Source organism: Xyrauchen texanus, chromosome 22, assembly GCF_025860055.1.
Source record: "Xyrauchen texanus isolate HMW12.3.18 chromosome 22, RBS_HiC_50CHRs, whole genome shotgun sequence".
Lineage (NCBI taxonomy): Eukaryota > Metazoa > Chordata > Actinopteri > Cypriniformes > Catostomidae > Xyrauchen > Xyrauchen texanus.
In genome coordinates this window covers 42,145,916-42,166,973 of record NC_068297.1, presented here as the reverse complement: position 1 = coordinate 42,166,973, position 21,058 = coordinate 42,145,916, and the positions used below count along the sequence as shown (strand labels likewise).

At 41.8% G+C, this 21,058-nt stretch overlaps 1 protein-coding gene across 3 annotated transcripts in view; it reads right to left on the bottom strand.

The window, feature by feature from the left end:
• The window catches only part of LOC127662127 (homeobox protein Meis2-like), a 71,640-nt gene that overhangs the window by 37,359 nt on the left and 13,223 nt on the right, over nt 1–21,058 (bottom strand). For all 3 annotated transcript variants that reach the window (XM_052153157.1, XM_052153159.1, XM_052153158.1), the window contains exon 8: nt 5,161–5,306. In XM_052153157.1, coding sequence (XP_052009117.1) covers nt 5,161–5,306 — 146 coding nt within the window. The remainder of the gene's footprint in view (nt 1–5,160; nt 5,307–21,058) is intronic.

The window sequence follows — 21,058 nt, the reverse complement described above, 5'->3', positions numbered from 1 at the left end:
GTATGACATAAGCCAGGGTGAAGTTTGATATGTTTTCCATGTCGCAAGGGTAGCTAGTGGGTGAAGTCAGACAAAAAGCTGTGGCTAAGAGGATTGTGAGGCAGGGATAGTGCATGCCGGAGCCTTGAGGTGCCAGAGATTTGTGCCTGTATGGAAATTTTTGAAACCCACCCCCCACCACCACCACCATGGTGCAATCCACTGCTGTGTACATGCTATAGTTCATTTGCTGGTGATTATGCAGGTTGCTTGCCCTCTAAGCTCCTTTGAACTTGTAATTGCCGCCGGTTTTAAATAATGAACATAACGGGAGATTCAGAAGAGTGTGTGTAATTACAGGTTTTCCCTCCTTTTCTTCTGCTCCTCGACTGAAGAGGAGGAGGAGAAAGGAGGAGGAGGTTCTGCTTGCTCAAATCGCTGGTGTCTCGCCAAGTCTCTTGTATCTAAATCACTGTAGATTTGAGCGGGGTTTGTGAGCCCAACAGCCCCAGGGACAAGACGACTGAGATCTGATCAATATTCACACACATTCACATCTGAAGCCAAAACATGCTCCAGTTAGATTAGGATATCTGTCTTTTCTCTCCCTTTTATTGGATTTTCTTCTATTTATGTCCTTTTTCTTTGGCATCTTTGTGGGTATTTTTGACGCTGCTCACAGGGGGCAGTCATCGTGAAAAACTCACTCATAAAACTGAGCTGAACAGCGATGTTCAGATATGGTCTTAACTGGCACTGCACTGTGGCGGTACTGGCGACAAGATGCATCGGTTTGCCAGCATCATGGGAGGCCAACGGAAACCAGAGCAAATTGGTACGTTTTGTTTGCTGCCTTTGATGCACAATTAAAGATATGAGATGATATTGTGCAGACCCTGCGTTCGGTTGCCATTACTGAATGGCAGAGAGGAGGTGCAGACAGAGCTCTGAGGGAGGCCCATGAGGAGAAGTGTTGGAAAAACAAAACAGAATAAAAAAAAGCAGCAGAGAACAAGCAGGAGGGTCATAGATCAGTGTCATTCCAACCTCAACAGACAAACACAGTCTGCTTCAGATTTCTGCTTCACACACGCATACGTTTGGCTGTCCATTACTGGTTTCCCGCTTCTATGTCTGAGTTCTTTGTTCCATCTCCCACTCCCCTCTTCTAGGCAAGAAACATACTCTAAGCTTGTACTGTATGTGAATGTAAACACTTATAGCTAGTCAAGCTCGATTTCATGTGTATCAGAGTGCAATTCATAACTCAATGCAAGTATGGGCTATATAGCGGACATTAGCATGAACTGTCTTCAGTTTTCTCTTTCAGGTCAACTCTGACATGGGGCAGCAACAGTTTGAATAGTTATTTAAAGTTAGTTCAACTTCTAACATAATGTATAATCACCATGCTGCCATTCGTGTACTGTGGTCCAGTCTGCTGTGGGTTTTGGCAGGTCTCTTTTGAGGTTAGAGGCTGTTTGCAGCTGAAGTGTGAGCGGTTGGAGCGGTCCAGTGAGTTTCTAAGTCGAACTGCACATTCCCATCTCTGTATGTGTTTCACTTCAGGTCAGATACATTCTCCTTCATGAACACACGTAACAGCGTGTCTCAGCCTGCTCAAGCTGTCTTTATTAATAACGATTCAATCTGGGTATGTAAGAACATTCCAAGAGTCGACAAGGTCATTCCTGAACTGACAACGTTTTCACTAACTGTCTCTCTTTCTGCCTCTCTCGCTCTCTCTCTTGCTCTCTGGATGACTTTCTGGTTCGTTGCAGCTCAGTCTCACAGACTCATAAACATCCCACAAGTCAAGAATGTCTCTTTATTTTAACACTCCATTGCAAGTGTGATATTGGCTTTATACCACAGTTCTACAAACAACAAGGTTATATTTCACACACAATATGGCCAGGTATATACAGTATATATATTGTTTTGCTCAAACAATGAAAATACTTCCATAAGAAGCCAATGCAAGATCAATTGTTGGAATTCTACGTAGCAAATACAGACTAGAGTGAATAACGCTTTTTTATAAAGCTAAAAATTGTACAGCCACAGTACCCACACTGCTGAGGGCAGAGTGTTTACCAGATACACTTTTTACCAGGTTTCGTCAATCACTGCTAATACAAAAACTGCTGTGAAGTACTTTCAAACAGGAGATTGAGAGTGATGTGGCTTCTCATATAATTACATGAGCCACAATCACCCAATACATAAATCTAAACTTCTCTCCCGTAATGTCCCGTCACTGAACACACAGATTTCAAACCCACAGTCCTACACCTGTCATCATACAACAGCACAATTAATATGCACACAAGTAGTGTTGTTGTTGCGAACCATAATCGCTCATAAATACAAGCATGTTCACTATTTACATACACATTGATGCACGCTGTTGTCTAGGTTGCACTGGTGACTGCGGGCAAACAAGCCAGTGATAGATTAGTGTTGCCTCGCTGCACCCCCCGTCCGCCCATGCAGGACAAAACAACCTCGCTGGGCCTTAAATGAAACCGCTGCTTAAAGAATGTCCTGCATTACAGAGCGCAGCGAGGGAGGAAGCTCGCCTGAGAAAACAAGCATTTTACATGCAGCAGGGTGGGATTCATGTGGGTGAACTGTGTATGTGTGTGACTGGTCATCTGTTGTTTGAAAGTGTTGTCAGATGTGTTTCAGTGTTCTGCAGTTGAAATGCAACGGTGACGTGAATCACACACATACAAACAGCTGCAAACAGAACAGATCACACAAATGTTTAGTCTGACATGAGTCGGACGGATCCGTTTCATTCACTGTTTGATACAAACGTCCTCTGTGAGAGGTGAATGACCCGCAGTCTGATCGCCGGATGACGCTGTTGTCATGGAGACACTTCCTGATTTGACTCTGTTTTATTAGAGTTCTTCATCAGCTCTTTCTGTTCAGAGTAATATATGATTCATCAGTTCACATTAATCTATTCTGTTTCATAATGTAATAACTTTCTCAACATCTTAAGCAACTTTTCTGCTGATGTAACAATACCATGTGGGCGGGGGAAAATAACATTAGCCAATAATATCACACCCCACTTGCCACGATTCAATAAAATCCTTACGGATAAAAAGCCTGCTCCTATGTCGTTTCCCACTCATTATAATGTTCCGCTTGAAAACAGAGAATAGAAGTTAAACGTATCAAATGTGTATCAGAAGCATCCCAACCTGATTGCACCAGGGAGACTGACCTCACGTTAAACACTGGAGCTGCTTGATGTTCAAGAGAGAGTCAGAGGGTCTCGCACCTCAAGAGTTCCTCACATCCACTCAGTCCAGAACGCTCAGATGTTCTATTTATTTTCACTGCAGTTTGAAGGTTTACCATAGTGAAAGGACTGGAGTGCTATCTTTGTATCTAAGAGCTTCCTGTTTCTATTACAGGTTGACCCTTGTCTTAGCAGGAGACGTGCTGAGGGCACAAACGCTCTAATTGATACAATTCAACGTTTGTGTCCTTTAAACTGCTGGGTGACCCTGTAACAACCTCAACACAAACTAGCCCATTAACCTGTTTCTCTCTCAACTAGTCTTTCAGAGTGTTCTCCTGTCTGTGTTTCTTCAAATATGAAGTGTCTTAGACTAATGGATGCCAACATAATCTTTCTCATTGTAAATCAAGTCTCAGTGACGTCTCAGCCATGCTAGGGGCTACTCAGAGACATAAAGTGAGAGATTTCAGCCCTCAATGGTAACTGTTAGCTGTGGTGTTGTTTTGTGAGTTTGAGGGGTGATGGGGGGGGTTATGTCCTTTTGAGGCTTTCAGAATGGGTGACAATGGCTCAATGTTGAGAACATATGTAAAGGGACCCCCGCCGTTCACAGAAGAGCAGCTCGGCTTTGGCCCCGCCGTTAAGAAAGTACAACCGCGCTGTTTTTCTTTTTCCCTCGCCAATGAATGGCTGAAAGGAGCTGCTGCTATGGGCCATTCAGGGCCAAAGTCCCCATGAATTCACCCGCGCAAAAATGCATCCTGAACTGAAAATACATTTGCTTAACAAATTAAAATAAAAGGTTGAGTGTGTGGCAAGGGTCTGCGATGTAAAGGATTGCACGGGGGGCTGCCATTAGTAGTTCAAGATAATTCAATTAAGCTTTTGCTGGAAAAAGGATCGAAAACAAAGCAAGGAGCGTAAAAAGGAAGGATTATTACACCCTGGAATGAGAAAAACATCTCAAATGCTGCAAATGAAGATGGAGAATACTGTATTTCTACAAATTCAAAATGCACTTTTCGTGTAGATGCTGTTTTTTAAACTTCTTAAGCAAATAGGTGTGCGTCTCTTAGTGAATTCGGTGAATGGGCGTCTCCCGAGCTGGTACTAAAGATGGCTAATGATCTTGGCAAAAAGTGAGAAATTTCAGCTTGATATGGAGCAGAGTAAATGAAGTGTGAGTGTTTGGGTGTAAAAGCAGCGTTGTAGGTGGTGGAGTTGACACCTCCCTCACACTGAAGGGGACAAAAATGAAAAGAATGAAAAAATAAAGGAAAGAACAGTGCAGCATATTTACCCGCCTGTCTTAAAGGAAAAACATGTCAGATTTGCGAGTTCATAGCAGCAGCTCCAGCATTCTTCAATAGGTACAGTGATTGAATATCCTACAGCGTTTGATAATGGATATACAGCACTTTTAATTGGCCATATTAGAGAGCATGGTTATTTTGGTGTGGTAATCGGGTCCAGAGGCTAGACTTGCACCCATCAGGGTGTCTGACCCATTTGAGGGTGTGGATCGGAGGTTGCATGCCCCGTCCCTCACATACACACAGCTTCCTGTGGAGCGCACGCTGTGTTCATGTGTTCAGGAACAGCAGAAACCTGAGCCGGCCTGATCGATTGATCCGGAGCACAGATAATGTCGTGACATCAGAGAGGCTGATGGAACACGACCTGCACGCCACCCCTCTTAACCCAACACACACACACACATACTGTACACACACAGAACTCGCTGCTTCTGTGCCATTGATATTACATCAAATGCTCAGATCTGTTCATGTGTTCCTGTTTGTTTCAAACTAACAAAATGAGATCAGTTCTTTAGTTCTTTATGCTGATGTTCATATGTCCACACAGCTCAGTGCTACAGAATAAGACTTTAGAGTTCATTGAGAGACATGGAGACTTACTGTGAGATGCTGGAAGAGCCACGCCCGCATGATGTTAGTAGCGACCTTCGGGAAGATTCCACGTTTTTTCTGCCGTTTTTTATCCTTGTCCGGGTCGTCGTCGTCACCTGTGCCGGGTGAAGCCACGCTGTTGTCCAAACCATCTCCTAGAGGAAAGGACAGCTTTTTAGAAACGTGACACACAAACTTACATTGCACAAACCCAAACAGCAAACAATAACCTGAAAAGACCAGGACAACGGTTCTCTATCAAAACCAAAAATTGCCATCACTAAATACTGACTGATATATCTGTTTTGGAGATTAATCTGTGCTAATAGTTACTTTTGGAACCCTCAGATATCACCAGAAAGTAATGCTGACAGTTTGCCACTAATTTTTTTTTTTCGATGATCTACTTTTGATGCATTACTGCTCATATTTGTTATATGACATTGTTTATTTTATATGTTAATTTTGTAATACACTGTAAATGATAGTACAAGTGCATGTCTTATTTGCCATATGTGCTTGACAGCAGATACACAGACATTTCAAAATAAGAGTCCCTGGTGTATTGCAGTCTTGTTTATGATTAAAAGTCCTGTGTTATGCACCAAATATGAATTCTTTTTTGTATTTCGGTTGCATAATAAATTGCATCATTCCATGTGGACTCCCGTAGCCTTTTCATAGAAAGAATACATATTCAATGAATAGATTTTAAAAACTAGCAGTGCTGGGTAGCAATCGGATTACATAATCAGATTACAAAAATCAAGTACTAGTAATAAGATTACATTACATTTTTAAGCACTCTTAAAAACACTTACATTTGATGGATTACATATTAATCAAGCTACAGCAGTAAATTGTATATAAAAATAAGTTTTTCATTGTAAATCAGTCTAACACTGATATCAGTTTGACAAGTCTTCTGTTTGTTGTTAATATTTAATGGAATATATAAATATGATCTAATATTATAATCCAAGAGAAATATTACCAAATACAATATTAGTCTTGTAATTTATAATTAGTACCAGATTACATTTCAGAAGTAATCTACCCAGCACTAGTTGGTTATAGTAATCGGTAATGTCCCTTCATTAGCATATTAGCATGTCTGATGCTCCTACATCAGCGGCTGGTCTGGAAACACGTGCATATATGAGGTCAGGTGTGTCTCGTCTCCATAACCCACTTACACTCCACATACATTCTTTTTTTTCGTACTTACTTGCTTTTTTCCTCACTACAATTAATTGTGCATTAGCAAAAATGATTTGCTTTTAAAAGTCAGTTATATTTTCTTGGCCTTGGGCGAAAATGCCTTGAAAGCCTTCCTTCAGGGCATCTGAATTATGTATCTAAAAAACTCCTGCACTCGCCGGAGCAGCGCCGCCATATTCTACAAATTCACACACACATCTGTCTCTTTTTGGGGAGAGATCAATCACGCGCCTCTAGATGAGCAGTAATCGAGCATTAATATTTCAACTAATCACTTTAAAAAGGAGGAAAGAGAAGAGATCCGATATATAAAATACATGAAGAACACAAGGACAGTTGAGAGCAGCTCTCGCCTGCTCGCCGTCTCTCACTTCAGTTTTAATCTAGTGTTGCTCGCTCTCTGTCTCTGTCTCTCACACGCTTCATTAAAACAGAGGAATATTTTATTGCTGAGAGGTTACTCTTTCTGAACTCAAGAGACTTAAAGGAGTTCTCAGCTATGTGTTATCAAAGTATCAACTTTTCTCAGACGTTTCTCCTAAGTTCCTTTGGAGAAATAAAAAGATATAAATGTGTCAGCTGTAGATATCCAGTAAGAGTATAATGCTATAAAATGAATGTGGATAGAGAGTTTGAAGAGAAATGATTGTGTTCATATTGAGATTACATGCATATCTGAACACAGTTTGAGACATTGTTGAGATTCCTCACGAGAAACACCTCAGAAGCAGCAGACGTCAGCAAATACATCGAAACATTCTTAAAACAAGATAAATCACTTTGAGGAGCAAAATTACTTCTCTCTTTCATGGAAATCTAACACAATTTACTAACAACTATCCTTAGAACAAGAAAAAAAATTGGGGTTAGGGGGGAAAAAAAATATGAAAATATGTTTTATTTTTACTACCCAATTCTTGTTTTAAGGATCTTAAATAAGACAGAAACACTCTCTAAGTAAATCATTTTTTGCAGTAATTTTGCTCAATGTCATCTCAGTGCTGTCTAGAATAAACATTTGAGATATGAAGGAGATCATATTGCTAATTTTGCTTTTTTATAGAGCCACATGATGAGACAAATTTGACTGCAGCGTTCAGATGAACACACAGCGAGCTGCTCCGGTGTGTGTAACTGCAGAAGTTGCTGTCATTAGCTCAAATGCTTTAAATCCAGCCGAACTCAAACGACATGATCGGAGACACTTAAAACAACAAACTGAACCTGCGTTGCAGCCGTGTCCTGGCCGTTCTGACAAACACTGTCCAGTGCTAATTCAAACTGGTCTTGTTGTGGTGTGTTATGAGTGGACCACAGTGCGAGCGGTCCGTGGCAAAAGGCAGCCAGATTAATTTTATTGACATTTCCATTTTCACTGCAACATGATAGGAGACCGGAGAGACCCGTCACTTCATTAACCTACAGGCCGTGACCGTTCGGGGTGAAACCAAACCCCCCTTACACACACACACACACACACACACACACACACACACACACACACACACACACACACACACACACACACACACACACACAGTTGTGTTTCCATGTTTTATGGGGACTTTTCATAGACATAATGGTTTTTATACTGTACAAACTTTATATTCTATCCCCTAAACCTAACCCTACCCCTAAACCTAACCCTCACAGAAAACTTTCTGCATTTTTACATTTTCAAAAAACATAATTTAGTGTGATTTATAAGCTGTTTTCCTCATGGGGACCGACAAAATGTCCCCACAAGGTCAAACATTTCGGGTTTTACTATCCTTATGGGGACATTTGGTCCCCACAAAGTGATAAATACACGCTCACACACACACACACACACACACACACACACACACACACACACACTGTACAGCCCAGTGTCACTCACTGATAACCCTATCTACGTATGTGTGTATTGTGGGCATTTCCATTGCTCACGACTGCAGTTGTTGGTCAATTAAGACGGCATGTCAAGTTAAAAATAGTAACTTTGAAAAGCATGTCTCAAGACCTGTGAAGACACTGTCTAGCCATTTTTTCAAGGAAGAATGTGTTCGAAATGAACGCCCCCTTATCCTCTTCAAACAGAGTGTTAAGCTGTTACTGACCCTGACTGAATGTCACTGTACTGGGGCGGTTCTAGTGTCAGTAGATATTTGGGGCATAGCGTGTGGGGTGATCCTTGATGAAATAATGGAATATATGATACACTTTATAATTAAATGATAAATGTTACATATTTAGTGTCAATTCTATTAACTTCACATGCCACTTAAAAAACTCAAGTTAAAAAGTCCCTCTAGCTTCAGTCTCAGCCTCAGACACGGTCTTTATAGCTCTGAAATATCTGGTGCATATGTGGATGGGGGAAACTTTGACCACACATTTATTTCTTTGGTATTGTCTGCAGATTGAAGCGCTGCAAAAAAGCCTCGACATTGTTGTGGAAAAATGTACCATATTACAATATTTTAATAATAAATTCTGGCTTGTAATACCATGTCTGAAGATATAACATAACTACAGCTCTAAATCATTTTATACTAATGAAAATTACCAGCCATGAAAACTTAGTGGTAAAGACAACTTGACAAAATGTTTTTTTGATTTAGTTTGTTAATTTAGTGCTGCTAATTAAGCGGAAAAACAACACTTCAAAAAATATATATGCACTTTATCTTAACTTGTTTAATTACTACAAATATATAAAGGCGCAAGCCCCAAAGCCCACCCCTAACCTCACCCTGTGTGTACCATAACAGACTGCAGGGTCCCTCCCACAATATCACCATAACCAGAATTTAAAACGAACATTCTGAAAAGTTGAAATAATATAATTATTGTGCATTCATGATCAATCCTTGCCGTCACTTCTGAGTACTCATGCCCATAATATATATATATACACAAATTATATACACACTCATGTGTGGCAAAATGTACTCACACACACACACTCACACACACACTTGACTGTAGGTCAAAAGTTGGAAATAATAAACAATTTTGCAAAAGGATCAGAGAGAGTGTAAGAAAGAAAGAAAGAAAGAAAGAGAAGTTGCTGTAGCTCATTACATGTGAGGCTGGTAATCTGCATGTCCCCCGCTCTTGGGCGAGCTGCAGCGCCGCAGGGCGATTCGCCCCAAACACTAATGCTTTCTGACTGTTCCCTGGCAACTCTGCCATTTGAACCTGTGCGGATGTTCACTGTAGGACTGAACACGGGCGGGGGGAGGGGACGTATCCCATCATGCACCTCTGAGACAAGGGAGAGGGGGGCGGGGGCGCCCAAAGGCCTCCGGCAGGCGAGAGCTGCAGTCTGCCCTCAGGCACTGATGGAAAACAGCACCCTTAGAGAAACACACAAAACATGCCCTCTCTCTCTCTCTCTCTCTCTCTCCACATCTCTTTATCGGTCTCAAACGGGTCTTCTACGGGTGTGTGTATTAGTGTGTGTAGGGCAGCATCTGTGAGAGTCCATATTAAAACAAGTAACCCAAACAAACCACAAAACAGTGTAAAAGTTTATCATCAGTAAACACTGATTATGTATGCTCATATAGTACTATTTAATTATTATTATTATTTTTAATTTGTTTTATTTATTATTTTGTATGTTTTTCACCCAATTTGTAACGGCCAATTCCCAATGCGCTCTAAGTCCTCGTGGTGGTGTAGTGACTCGCCTCAATCGGGGTGGCGGAGGACGAATCTCAGTTGTCTTCACGTCTGAGACGGCAATCTGTGCATCTTATCACGTGACTTGTTGAGCGAGTTACCACGGACACATAGCGCATGTGGAGGCTTCACGCCATCCACCGCGGCACCACACGCCAGAGCGAGAACCACATTATAGTGACCACGAGGAGGTTACCCCATGTGACTCTACTCTCCTTAGCAACCAGGCCAATTTGGTTGCTTAGGAGACCTGACTGGAGTCACTCAGCACACCCTGGGATTTTAACTAGTGACTCCAGGGGTGTTAGACAGCGTCTGTACTCACTGAGCTACACAGACACACCTAATTAATTAGTCACAGCTATGACACAAAACATTCACCTACTTTTTATATCACTCCACAGCACCCATAGAGAACAACTATTAATCGCATGTCAGGACAAGGTCTACTAGATGAAACTTCATGAATTCGATTTTAATACAAATCTTTGAAATATTTGTTTTATGCTGTTTTATTAAAGCAATAACTCAAGGTCAGGTTATATTGTGAATTTAGGCTGTGCAGTGTCTACAATTTTTAGCAGTGACTAACTATATTCACATTTGGTGTAGTAACAGCACACCTCTCCTCAACAAGACACATGATTCATGTCTGGAGCACAAACAGTGCAGGACGAGTTATACACTGAACGTTTAATACATAGTGTCAGATGTTTGATTAGAACACTATGAGCAATGGTAATAGTGATGCTCAGTAAAAACTCAAATGAAGTGCGTACAATTGTTTTCCAGTGGTATTGTTTTGGAGGAGTGGCAGATTCGCTCGGCTTGGACATTTCTTTCAGGTTAATGGGGCATGAATGTGGAGGCAGTGCTGAGCTTAAACACACTAATTACAGACGTCCAGAGTAGCAGATCTGCTGCTGAAAGAGACAGTTCAGGGTGTGATCCAGTGATCCAGACCACTGCGCTCACCCGGAAACACACAGAGGTCATTACACACACACACACACACACACACACACACACACACACAAACACTCTAGAGATGGGCACAAGCAATCAGAATTGACCACAATAATCGATCGTGAAAACAGTCATTTTGACTGATGTTGACTTTTTTTCATTTAATTATTTATTCTGTGATTGGTTATGATGGGATATTGGGTGGTACATTAAGATCTGTTTAGAGAGGGTTTAACCTAACAATCATTGACAAAAACACCCATGTGTTTCAGAACAATCAGTATTAAAAGCCCTGACATGAGTAATTACACATGTAATTATCCTGCAACCTGTAAGAGCAATTATGTCATTACATCATAAACAGGACCTCAGAGAGGCCAGTGATGTGGGCCAGCTTCATACTCATCTGCTCTCTTCATTAGTGTGTTAATCACTGAGAGCGTCTGATGAGTCTCATTAGCAGCTCAACTGTGTCTCTTTATCTCTGAAAACAATCACAGAGAAACAACATCCCAAAAGATGTTTTAAAGACCAGCTGCAGGGAAAACTACTCTGTAAGGACAAGCTCATTTCAGACTAATGCAGAAACATGCAAGTATAAAGCTCTCTGTTATGCTCAGCAGAAATACTGCTGGACGCTGTGTTTACAATCAGCTGTTGATGTCCAATGAGAGCAGGACTGAGGTCAGTGAGTGTGTGATGAACAGTCTGTAGTCCAGGACAAATGAGAAGTTCATAAACTAGGATAAAACAAATGGAAAACCCATATGTGAATGAAAGAGAGAAAGCAAGAAAAGTGTTAAAGATGTCACAACACAATTAACATGAACGGAAAAAAAAATAGTACACGAGAATCCCCCCAACACACTCAACCTCCTTTTGTTGTGATGCTCACTCTCACTGCACCTCAATGGCTACACACACCCTAAACACCCAACACAACCCACACACCCCATACAAACCCCACTCACTCCGACACACTCCAAACACATCCGACACATTCCAAAAGACAGGGGCGTTTCTACGCATAAGCGAACTAGGCAGTCGCCTAGGGCACCATCAGCTTGGGGGCGCCGACGTGTAAGCCATCAAACCCCCTCCCCCCACACTAACCACACAAAGACCCCATAAAAACCCAGACACACCCAACACACCCCCAAAAACACCTGACGTGCACCCAAAAGACCTTCAATACACCCTTAACACACCGACATGCACCCAAAAGACTCCATAAACACACCAGATACACCCAACGCAACCCAAAATCACTAGACACACACCCAAAAGATCCCCAAACACATCCAACACACATCCAAAAGACCACAAAAACCACCCCAAAAAACAATCAACACACACCCAAAACACCACAAACACACACCGCAAACACTCCCAACACACACCCAACACAACTAAGACACATTCAAATCACCCCAAGTACACCCGAGAAGCTCCAAAAGACCACATAAATACCCCAGACAAATCAAACACACCCCAAAAACACCAGACATGCACCCGAAAGAACCATAAAAACGCACCCACTTTCCCCAAATATGCCCGACTCACACCCAAAAGACCCCAAAAACGACACCCAAATGACCCCCAAAAATGCTCCCACATTCCTCAAATATACCAGACACACACCCAGAAGACCCCAAAAACACCAGACACACCCAGAAGACCCCAAAACACCAGACATGCGCCCAAAAGACCCCCAAAAACACACCCACATTCCCCAAATATACCAGACACACACCCAGAAGACCCCCAAAACACCAGACACACCCAGAAGACCCCAAAACACCAGACACACACCCAAAAGACCCCCAAAACTGCCCCCACACACCCAAATATACCAGACACACACCCAAAAGACCCCCAAAACTGCACCCACACACCCCAAATATACCAGACACACACCCAAAAGACCCCCAAAAACGCACCCACGATCCCCAAATATACCAGACACACACCCAAAAGACCCCCAAAACTGCACCCACACACCCCAAATATACCTGATGCACACCGAAAAGACCCCCAAAACACCCAAACACACTCCACACAAACATCTAATACAAATCTCTCACACCCTTGCACTTTTGCCGCAGCCTGTCTTCCAAATCAAATTTCACTAATTGGCCCCAGAGGTTATCAAGGGGCATCTTACAGAGACCTATTCCCTCTTTCTCTCCATCTCTCTCTCTAGTCAGTACTAGCACACTTTGAAGATTGCATTACTGTGGAGAGCAAATAATGACTGCGCGCATGAGAGCCACTAGAGAAGCCACAGTGCTTTCACACTGCACTCATTAGAGAGGTAATTACTATCATAATTACTACAGCAAATTACATCAATTTTCACCAAAACAGGATTTCAAGGCCTTGTAAACGCAACATTATAAAACTGAGAAAAAACACATGAGCAGAGAGAGAGAGACCGAAACATGCCGGACGTGTGTGTTGATGACAGTACAACTTCATTCAACCACAGCGAGGGAAATTCAAAATCAAAAACCTCAAATCTACAGCTCAGGGTCAGACTCTACCCATCAGCACATAAACGCTGTGTTTATGGAGATCTGCTCTAAAATGCACATCAAACACACACAGACACTTGCGTCTGATAATGCATGCGTCAACCAGAGCTGCACGTCCAACTCAATGCATTTGAAGGTGTACTACGATCTTTTGGACATGAGAGATGAAGAGGAAAATGAATTTAAAGGTTCTAGATCAACAAGTGAACCATCAGGCACACTGTGTTCCACAGGCCGTGCTCATCAGCCGTCTGCTGTGAACTTTCGCTCAAATGTCCTGGAGGCAGAGAACAAAGCAAGCAGAACTGATTGCAGCTCCATTCCGCCATGCCTCAACTCTGTTTGGCTTCCTAATGAGCTCACTAAAAACCCAATTCATCACCCATAACCCCTTCTCAACCCTACTTGAAATGAGGAGCGGGGGTGCTCAGATGGGGGTGGGAGGGCTGTGGCCGGGCGACAGCACAGCCCCTTTCACTTTAGGAATGTGTGCTTCTCTCCAGCGACCCTACAGCACACATTTCCACATTAATACCCTTTCTCATCCCTGCGAAGACTGGAATTTGGTGGGAAGGGAATGCAGGGCGGGCGGAGGGATTCTGCGCAGATACGGTTGAGGAAGACCGGTGTGTGTGTGAGAACGGGGCGTGTGGGGTGTAAACTCCCAGAGTTCCTCATTACACACGGTCAGAGCGATTCCTCAGGGCAGCGGAGCTCAAGCGAGAGATTACAGCATTGATGGAGCCTCCCCTTAAAATGCAGCTGTTTTATTCTGCTTTGGTAATTAATTCTTTTTCCGATAGCATATTGATTAAGCGCAGGCCCTGATGAAGTTCAAACTGTGAGGACCCCCCCACGGGCCCTGCCGTGCTCATGGGCAGAGTCAAAGAAAACTTTGGCTGGCTCCAACAGCGTTTCTCACATGCATATGTGCAGTTTCTTTCATGAATTAGTTACTGCAGCACTCTGGCTCTTCACCGTATGGCTTTCAATGACCTGGTGTCGCCAATGATCTCACAATATGAAAGAGTGCGACCCAAAAACACACTATTATTTAAAATCACATTAAAAGGGATAGTTTAAATGAGCTCTGCTCTGTAGGTCCATTCAATGCTTTGGGTCCTTTTCACTATAATTGTTTAGTTCCGGTCACTCTCCAATCGGAGAGTCCTACCTCTCGCATGACATAAGCACGTTGGCATGTTCACGCAAGACCTGACGCGATACAACTGGAAGTGCATCTCGAATGATTTACAAGAGAACACTGTTCACAAGCTTCATTGGTTTTGCTTTCAATTGATCATGGTTACATCTAGGTCATGCGGGGGAAAAAACATTCCGTGTTGTCCCTCACACATGTCCAGTGTTCAACCATTTTAACATTTAAATTGTGTCAGCTGTTTGCACGTAAGACGGTTTCACTGCAGTGCGCCAAGAGAGTTTTATCTCTGAAACACTCCTCCCCAGCACCACCTGTCTACATCTTCTTCACAGGGATTTTATGCATATCTTTGTATATTCTAGTAGATGCAAGTCTTTGTTTAAAGCAACATAAGCAGATCTAGTCCGCCAAGTCCAAACCTATCAACTGATCAAATCCATTATAACACCTTAAATTTATTCCCAGAAGCGTCATGGCTTTTTAAACGTTTTACATTTTCACTAGTTGACCTAACGGTATGTTGCAATTCAATACATCACAATGCATTGCAATTTCATAATTTGATAATTGGATATGTGCGATTATTTCTCGTGAAGTTTGTTCAGAGTCTACAGAAGTGCCTCTGACCAGACTGAGCTTATTTAGACAACCTATATTTATTATATAGGTAAGTATTGATGCAATAGAACGAGAAACAGCATGGCAATGCATCGATAGATGATTATATCATGCACAAACTCAAAACGTGCTCATGTAGTTCACCTCCGTGAGTAAAGTTCACTTCGCGTTTTTTATTGCAGCAGCTGTGAGCGGCCCCTCTGGGGACCCAACTAGCAGAGAAATCAGATCCTGGTTTACAAGAGTCGGAGCAGCTCGAGTCTTCTCCACACACATCTACTGCTCCTTTACAAGTCAATAACATCCCACTGTCCTTCACACAGACACTCTGTGTTTTAACAGCGCGAGCGGGATGTTCAATGTGTTTCTTGTGTTAATGGAGCAGGAAGTGGAGAGTAACAGACTTCAGGTAAACTCATAGACTCACTGATGTAAACTATATTGTACATATGACTGTAGGGAGATGCTTGTATCACCAGGACCAGACACAATCTTTTTTGAGGACTTTCTGCGGACGCATATAGTTCATTTCTAATCAAGATTTTCAGCTCAAAGTTTAAAATACAGTCATTCCAGCGTTCTAAACAGCTATGTGACTTTTCAACATCTATGTTTTCTTCACTTTTTTTGTAATTAGTTGTCTTCCATTGCTCACAGCTGAATCCTCAATGTTGATCTTAGAAAAACAATAAGATTTGGGAATACGATGTATGAGGGAACGGAGCGTTTGATGCACGGGAGTGGGAAAGATCCGTTTGGATGGCGTGTACTTGAGGGAGGAGGAGCTGAAATCTCCAATAGAGATGGCTGTCTAAAATACAACTTTTCCATAATGTACCATTAAACATAGAAACATTTCTCCAGGCTCTCTCTTTACAATCTTTTTAAAAAATGACAAAAGACAATAAATGAATACACCACATGAATGAATTTGCCCGCCATGTTATTTCGATTTCACAGTGCAACTAGTCCTGCCTTTCCAAGATTCTCACTGCAACCCTTGTGTTTTCCTTCTCAGTCCTTCCGACACATCATACCCATTGAAATCAATGCATTACCGGCGCTCTCTGATGTGGTGTAAACTGTGTGTAAGCATCCTAAGTTGTCCAGAATGGGCATAGCACCTTAATGTGCCATTCTAGACTGGTTAGTCTGTGATTAAAATATGTGCAACTTTCTTTGGCCATGAATTAGACCAAAACATCTCTCAAGTCTATTAGCTCAGCTTCATGGCTGTCTGCTTCTTCAAAGCTGTTCTCTTCTCTGCTTTCTCCCTCTGTGTATTTTTGTATCTCTAACTCTGTTTTGGCTTTTTATTGATTTTTCAATTTTCTCTTCCCATAAAATCTCAACAGCAGAAGCGGCCGTTCCCCTAAAGCTCCTGAGCTGAACCATCATCAGCTATAACAGAAATCAAAGGAATAGAGAGAGAGAGAGAAACAGCTGCTCTCGCTGCGAGTGATGCGCGTGTAGCGTACATCGAAGAAAGAGGTGAATTCAGCAGCCGCAGACACAGAGTGAGTTTCGCTTTGACCGCTGAACTCTGCGAAGCATAAACGATCCGACAGAACACGCGAAAAATGGACTGAACACCAAAGATCTCCAGCCAAAGCCAAAGGTTGATCTCGCCAGAGCCGCTGCATCAGAACCCGCAGGGAATGCGACTCATTTTCTGCACAATGATGCGCTCGGATGGCGGCCCACACATCATCTCTCAAGCTGGTGTAAGCTCTTCACATGGAGGAGGAAAATGGTCTCAAGAGCTTCTGAGGAGGAACGGCCAGGCCTTTGGGGGAGAACAGAGACAGTCCTGCACGCTCCGGCCGGATCTGTCTGTCTATCTGTCTCTCTCTCTCTCAGTTTTTTAAGTGGAGTTTGTCCTGCGGGCCATGTGAGGGCTAAAGGCAGCGTTCCCTCACATCAGAGCATTTCGAGGGTCAGCGGGTCGGATTCACAGATGTCTCCTGCAGACAGTCGGGTGTCTGAGGAACGTCGCCCAGTGAGTAACAGACAATACAGAGCTGACCCTTCAACTCCACAAAACACAACATCTCTCTTTTGTCTTGTGTGCTTCTGTGCTTTGTCTAAACTCTGTGTGTGTGTGTGTGTGTGTGTGTGTGTGTGTGTGTGTGTGTGTGTGTGTGTGTGTGTGTGTGTGTGTGTGTGTGTGTGTGTGTGTGAGTGTGTGTTTTCCCTCATGAGTTTTGAAGCTTTTCCACTGAACGATGTAGAATGTGGAAAAGCGTCTGTTATCGCGAGACCGGATTGTTTGGAGTTACATGTCAGACATCTAAACAGTGTCTGCTGAAACTTCCTTCAATTGTTTCAAGGGAGATTCAGTCTCATCGGACGAGGAGAGATGCTTTTGAGAAGAAAAGGAGGGAAAACACCATTACCAGGGCAACGGCGCAACGTAAAAAAATAAGTAAATAAAGATGAATACTGCTGGACAAGCTTAATTCTGAAAAAATTCAACCAAGTATGTTTCAGAAAAGAGAACCAAAGCTTCCACATGTTAAAATCAACATGAAATTAAAAATGTTCCTGTTTTTTTTATCTGAATGTGTACATGGGAAATGTTGTTTTTGTAATCTTATTAATCATATTATTCTCTTGCTTTGCCTCAGAAATGACTTTTCTTTTCAGTATTCAAAATCAAGCTCTCTTCTTTTCCAAGCACTCATCATATAGAAACACTTTCTCCATGGGGGACTGATTGGATGGTATAAAATCAAGTTAAGACCATTTCATGTTGACTTTAAGGATGTTTAGGATCAGAGTAAAGAAAGAGAATAAAGAAAGGAGAGCAGTATTTAACATTCGACAGCACATTAAGCCTTAAAACATGGAAAGTGTGTAATTGGCACAAACTGAACGGATGAATAGCAGCTTCATTTTTCCACATTTTTAATGGTTTCCGTGTGTATATGTGTGTGTGTGCTCTATTCTGAAATTGATAACCTTCTAAATGAATTATCCTGATGCATAATGAACGTGATCTCTCGTCCTCCCTGAAGCTCGTGGCCCTACGTCGCATGTTGATTTGTTTTGTTGCACATTAGCATGCTTTCTTCTAGCGAGTTCAGCGCTTCAGGCGTGCAAATAAGAAATTATCCTTGCTGACTAACACTGCTAATACCTCCTTAGGGTAATTAGAAATTATTAGACGGCTGCCTCCAATAACGAGAGCTAATGACACTAAACGCCGTCGAACCCCTCCTTTGCAGCCTCCTCAAAGCAGGCAAACGGACTGACGGTCTGGCATTTCTCCTCAAATGCACTCGACAACTCGTTCCGGCACACGAGGCAGCGGAAATCTGACTATAAAATGAGCTTATCTGCAATAATTCCCCAAAAGATTTGCATAAACACTGAAGTAGTGTCTCTTTCTCATCCGCCTACTCTCTTGGACGTGAGCGGAGCGTTTGAGAGGTACCTGTAGGGCATCGGCACCGTGACACATTCTTTAAGACCACACCGCTGCATGCTAGCTGTTCACAAACATTCAGGGTGTTTGGAGGGAGGCAGCGGGCGAGATTAGCATGTGGAGGACGTTAGGCCCACCAGGCAAACACAATAGAGCGCAGTTGGGTTCCGGAAGTAAAATGAACATTCATTTCCTCCATAGTCTAATTGATTAGTAATTATAACTTATAAACCTTCATAGACAGACTTGATTCTGATTGTTGAATGGCGCCATCTAGTGGTTTGATTTTTCTGAGTAACAACCGCACATCCACTTCTCAGACCGCTCATCTGGATATAACGATTCATCTTTCCTGCTTCTCCGATCACTGTGTGTTCTCTACAAGTAACATAATAAAATAATGTAAACTCAAATCAATGTCTCATGTGCATTTATATGTTCATTTAACAAATAGTCTTGTAATAATCGGAATAATGAGGAGATGTTATTATCAGATGTTCGGAGGTGTGTTTCAGTGGTTCCAGGATTTATTACTTGTCACAGATTTACATAATTTCAACTCAAATCAATATTTTATGTCCATGCATTTATTTATTTATTTGGTTAGTAGCCGTGTAATAAGTGGGATAATTTACAGTCAGTCTGTTTATTCTGTGATATCAACCGACCGACTGTACATTATCCTTTATGTATATGCTTCCATTAAAAATGTCAGTCCATGTTATTCAAAATTTCAGAAATCATGTTTAATAGCATAATTCCTGGTGAACAATTACACTGCACATGATCCTCAAGAGAAAGATCCACCAATCAGACCAACATCAATCCCTACACCAATGCCTATGGAAAAAATGAAAGGGAAAAATACTTCCAGAATCAAGATGGATGAAAAAGTGGGCTGGCAAGTGGAGACGGCAGAAGAACGAGTTAATGCTAAAATCAGCACACCTTAAACAGTCAAGATGTGCAAGGAGTGTCGTGACAGGACAGAAACACGAGTGAAACTCTCTGGAGAACTGCAGCGTTCAGGCCATGAGGGAAAACAGCGCTGGAAAACAGTTCAGAGGGATTATCACCTCTTAACAGTGACCTCTTGGCTGACCCCCTCGGGCACTGCATGCTAAAACAAGAACCCCGGAGAAAATTCTCGTTTAAAGGGCCAATGTACAGTCATGCTTGTAACAATCCAGAGCAGGCAACGCCCCGGGGTCTCTGTGTGTTTTTATCCTAATTTTTCCGTTCTGTCTTTCAGTAGCCGGTGATATAATACAGAAAAATATCAACTACTGTTGATATTTACCTGCTACAACCAGCAGGATGACATTTAATTATGATGCATTTTCAGAATGAGAAGAAATAAATGATCATCTTGAGTCAGGACAGCAGGGGTGTTTGGAGTGACGTGTGATTCTGTCTTACAGAACAACATTACTGGAGCTCTGCTTTATTTCCATTTGAATCCTTTAATGCACAGCTCGGGTCTTTAGTGACCCGGGATGATGCCTCATCCATACCCACTTTACTATTCCTCAACCTTTCTCTTCTGAACAGCCCAACAAAAAACTAAAATTAAAAAATATATATATATATTTTACAACTGCTTGATTACCAAAAGGTATAGGGTCGTTAAAGACTTGAGATATGTAAGCGTCTTTCTTTTATTTTTGTGCTTTGTATGATTATTTCATTTCTATTTAAGTTTACAATCACAGAATATCAATTTATCAGTAATTATTGCAAGACAAATGAGTAATATATGCTACAATTACATACGTATTATCCATGCTATTTCTTAATCAAGGTGGTGCTGATGTTTCAGTGATTGACTTGATTTACATTTGATGAAGAAACAACTTGGACTTAAAAAGTATTATTATGTATATGTATAAGTATATTATGTATGTATAAGTATTATGTGTATCGTACGCATTATATGTAGCTCAATATGTGTTTGACAGTCAGTTGCTTCTAATGAAATTTCAGCATGGAAGAAATTAATTCTGTTTTTTTATTTGTTGCATCATCTAAAAAATAAAATGTCAAAATGTATCAAATTTCAAATTTTCTTGAAAATGTTTAGTTCATTTGACACTATCTGGACATTTTGCAGATCTGTTTGTGATGGATATACGTGCCGGGTCACTAAACCCTGAGGTATGTAATAATGTTAGGCCCATGCATTAAAGGGTTATTATGTTTCCTGCTAATGTAATGAAACAAGAATACTAAACACAGAGCAAGAGTACAGACAAGAGTGTAAAACACAGGAAAAGAGTGAAAAAGTTCAGAACAGAGAGAAAGAGAGTT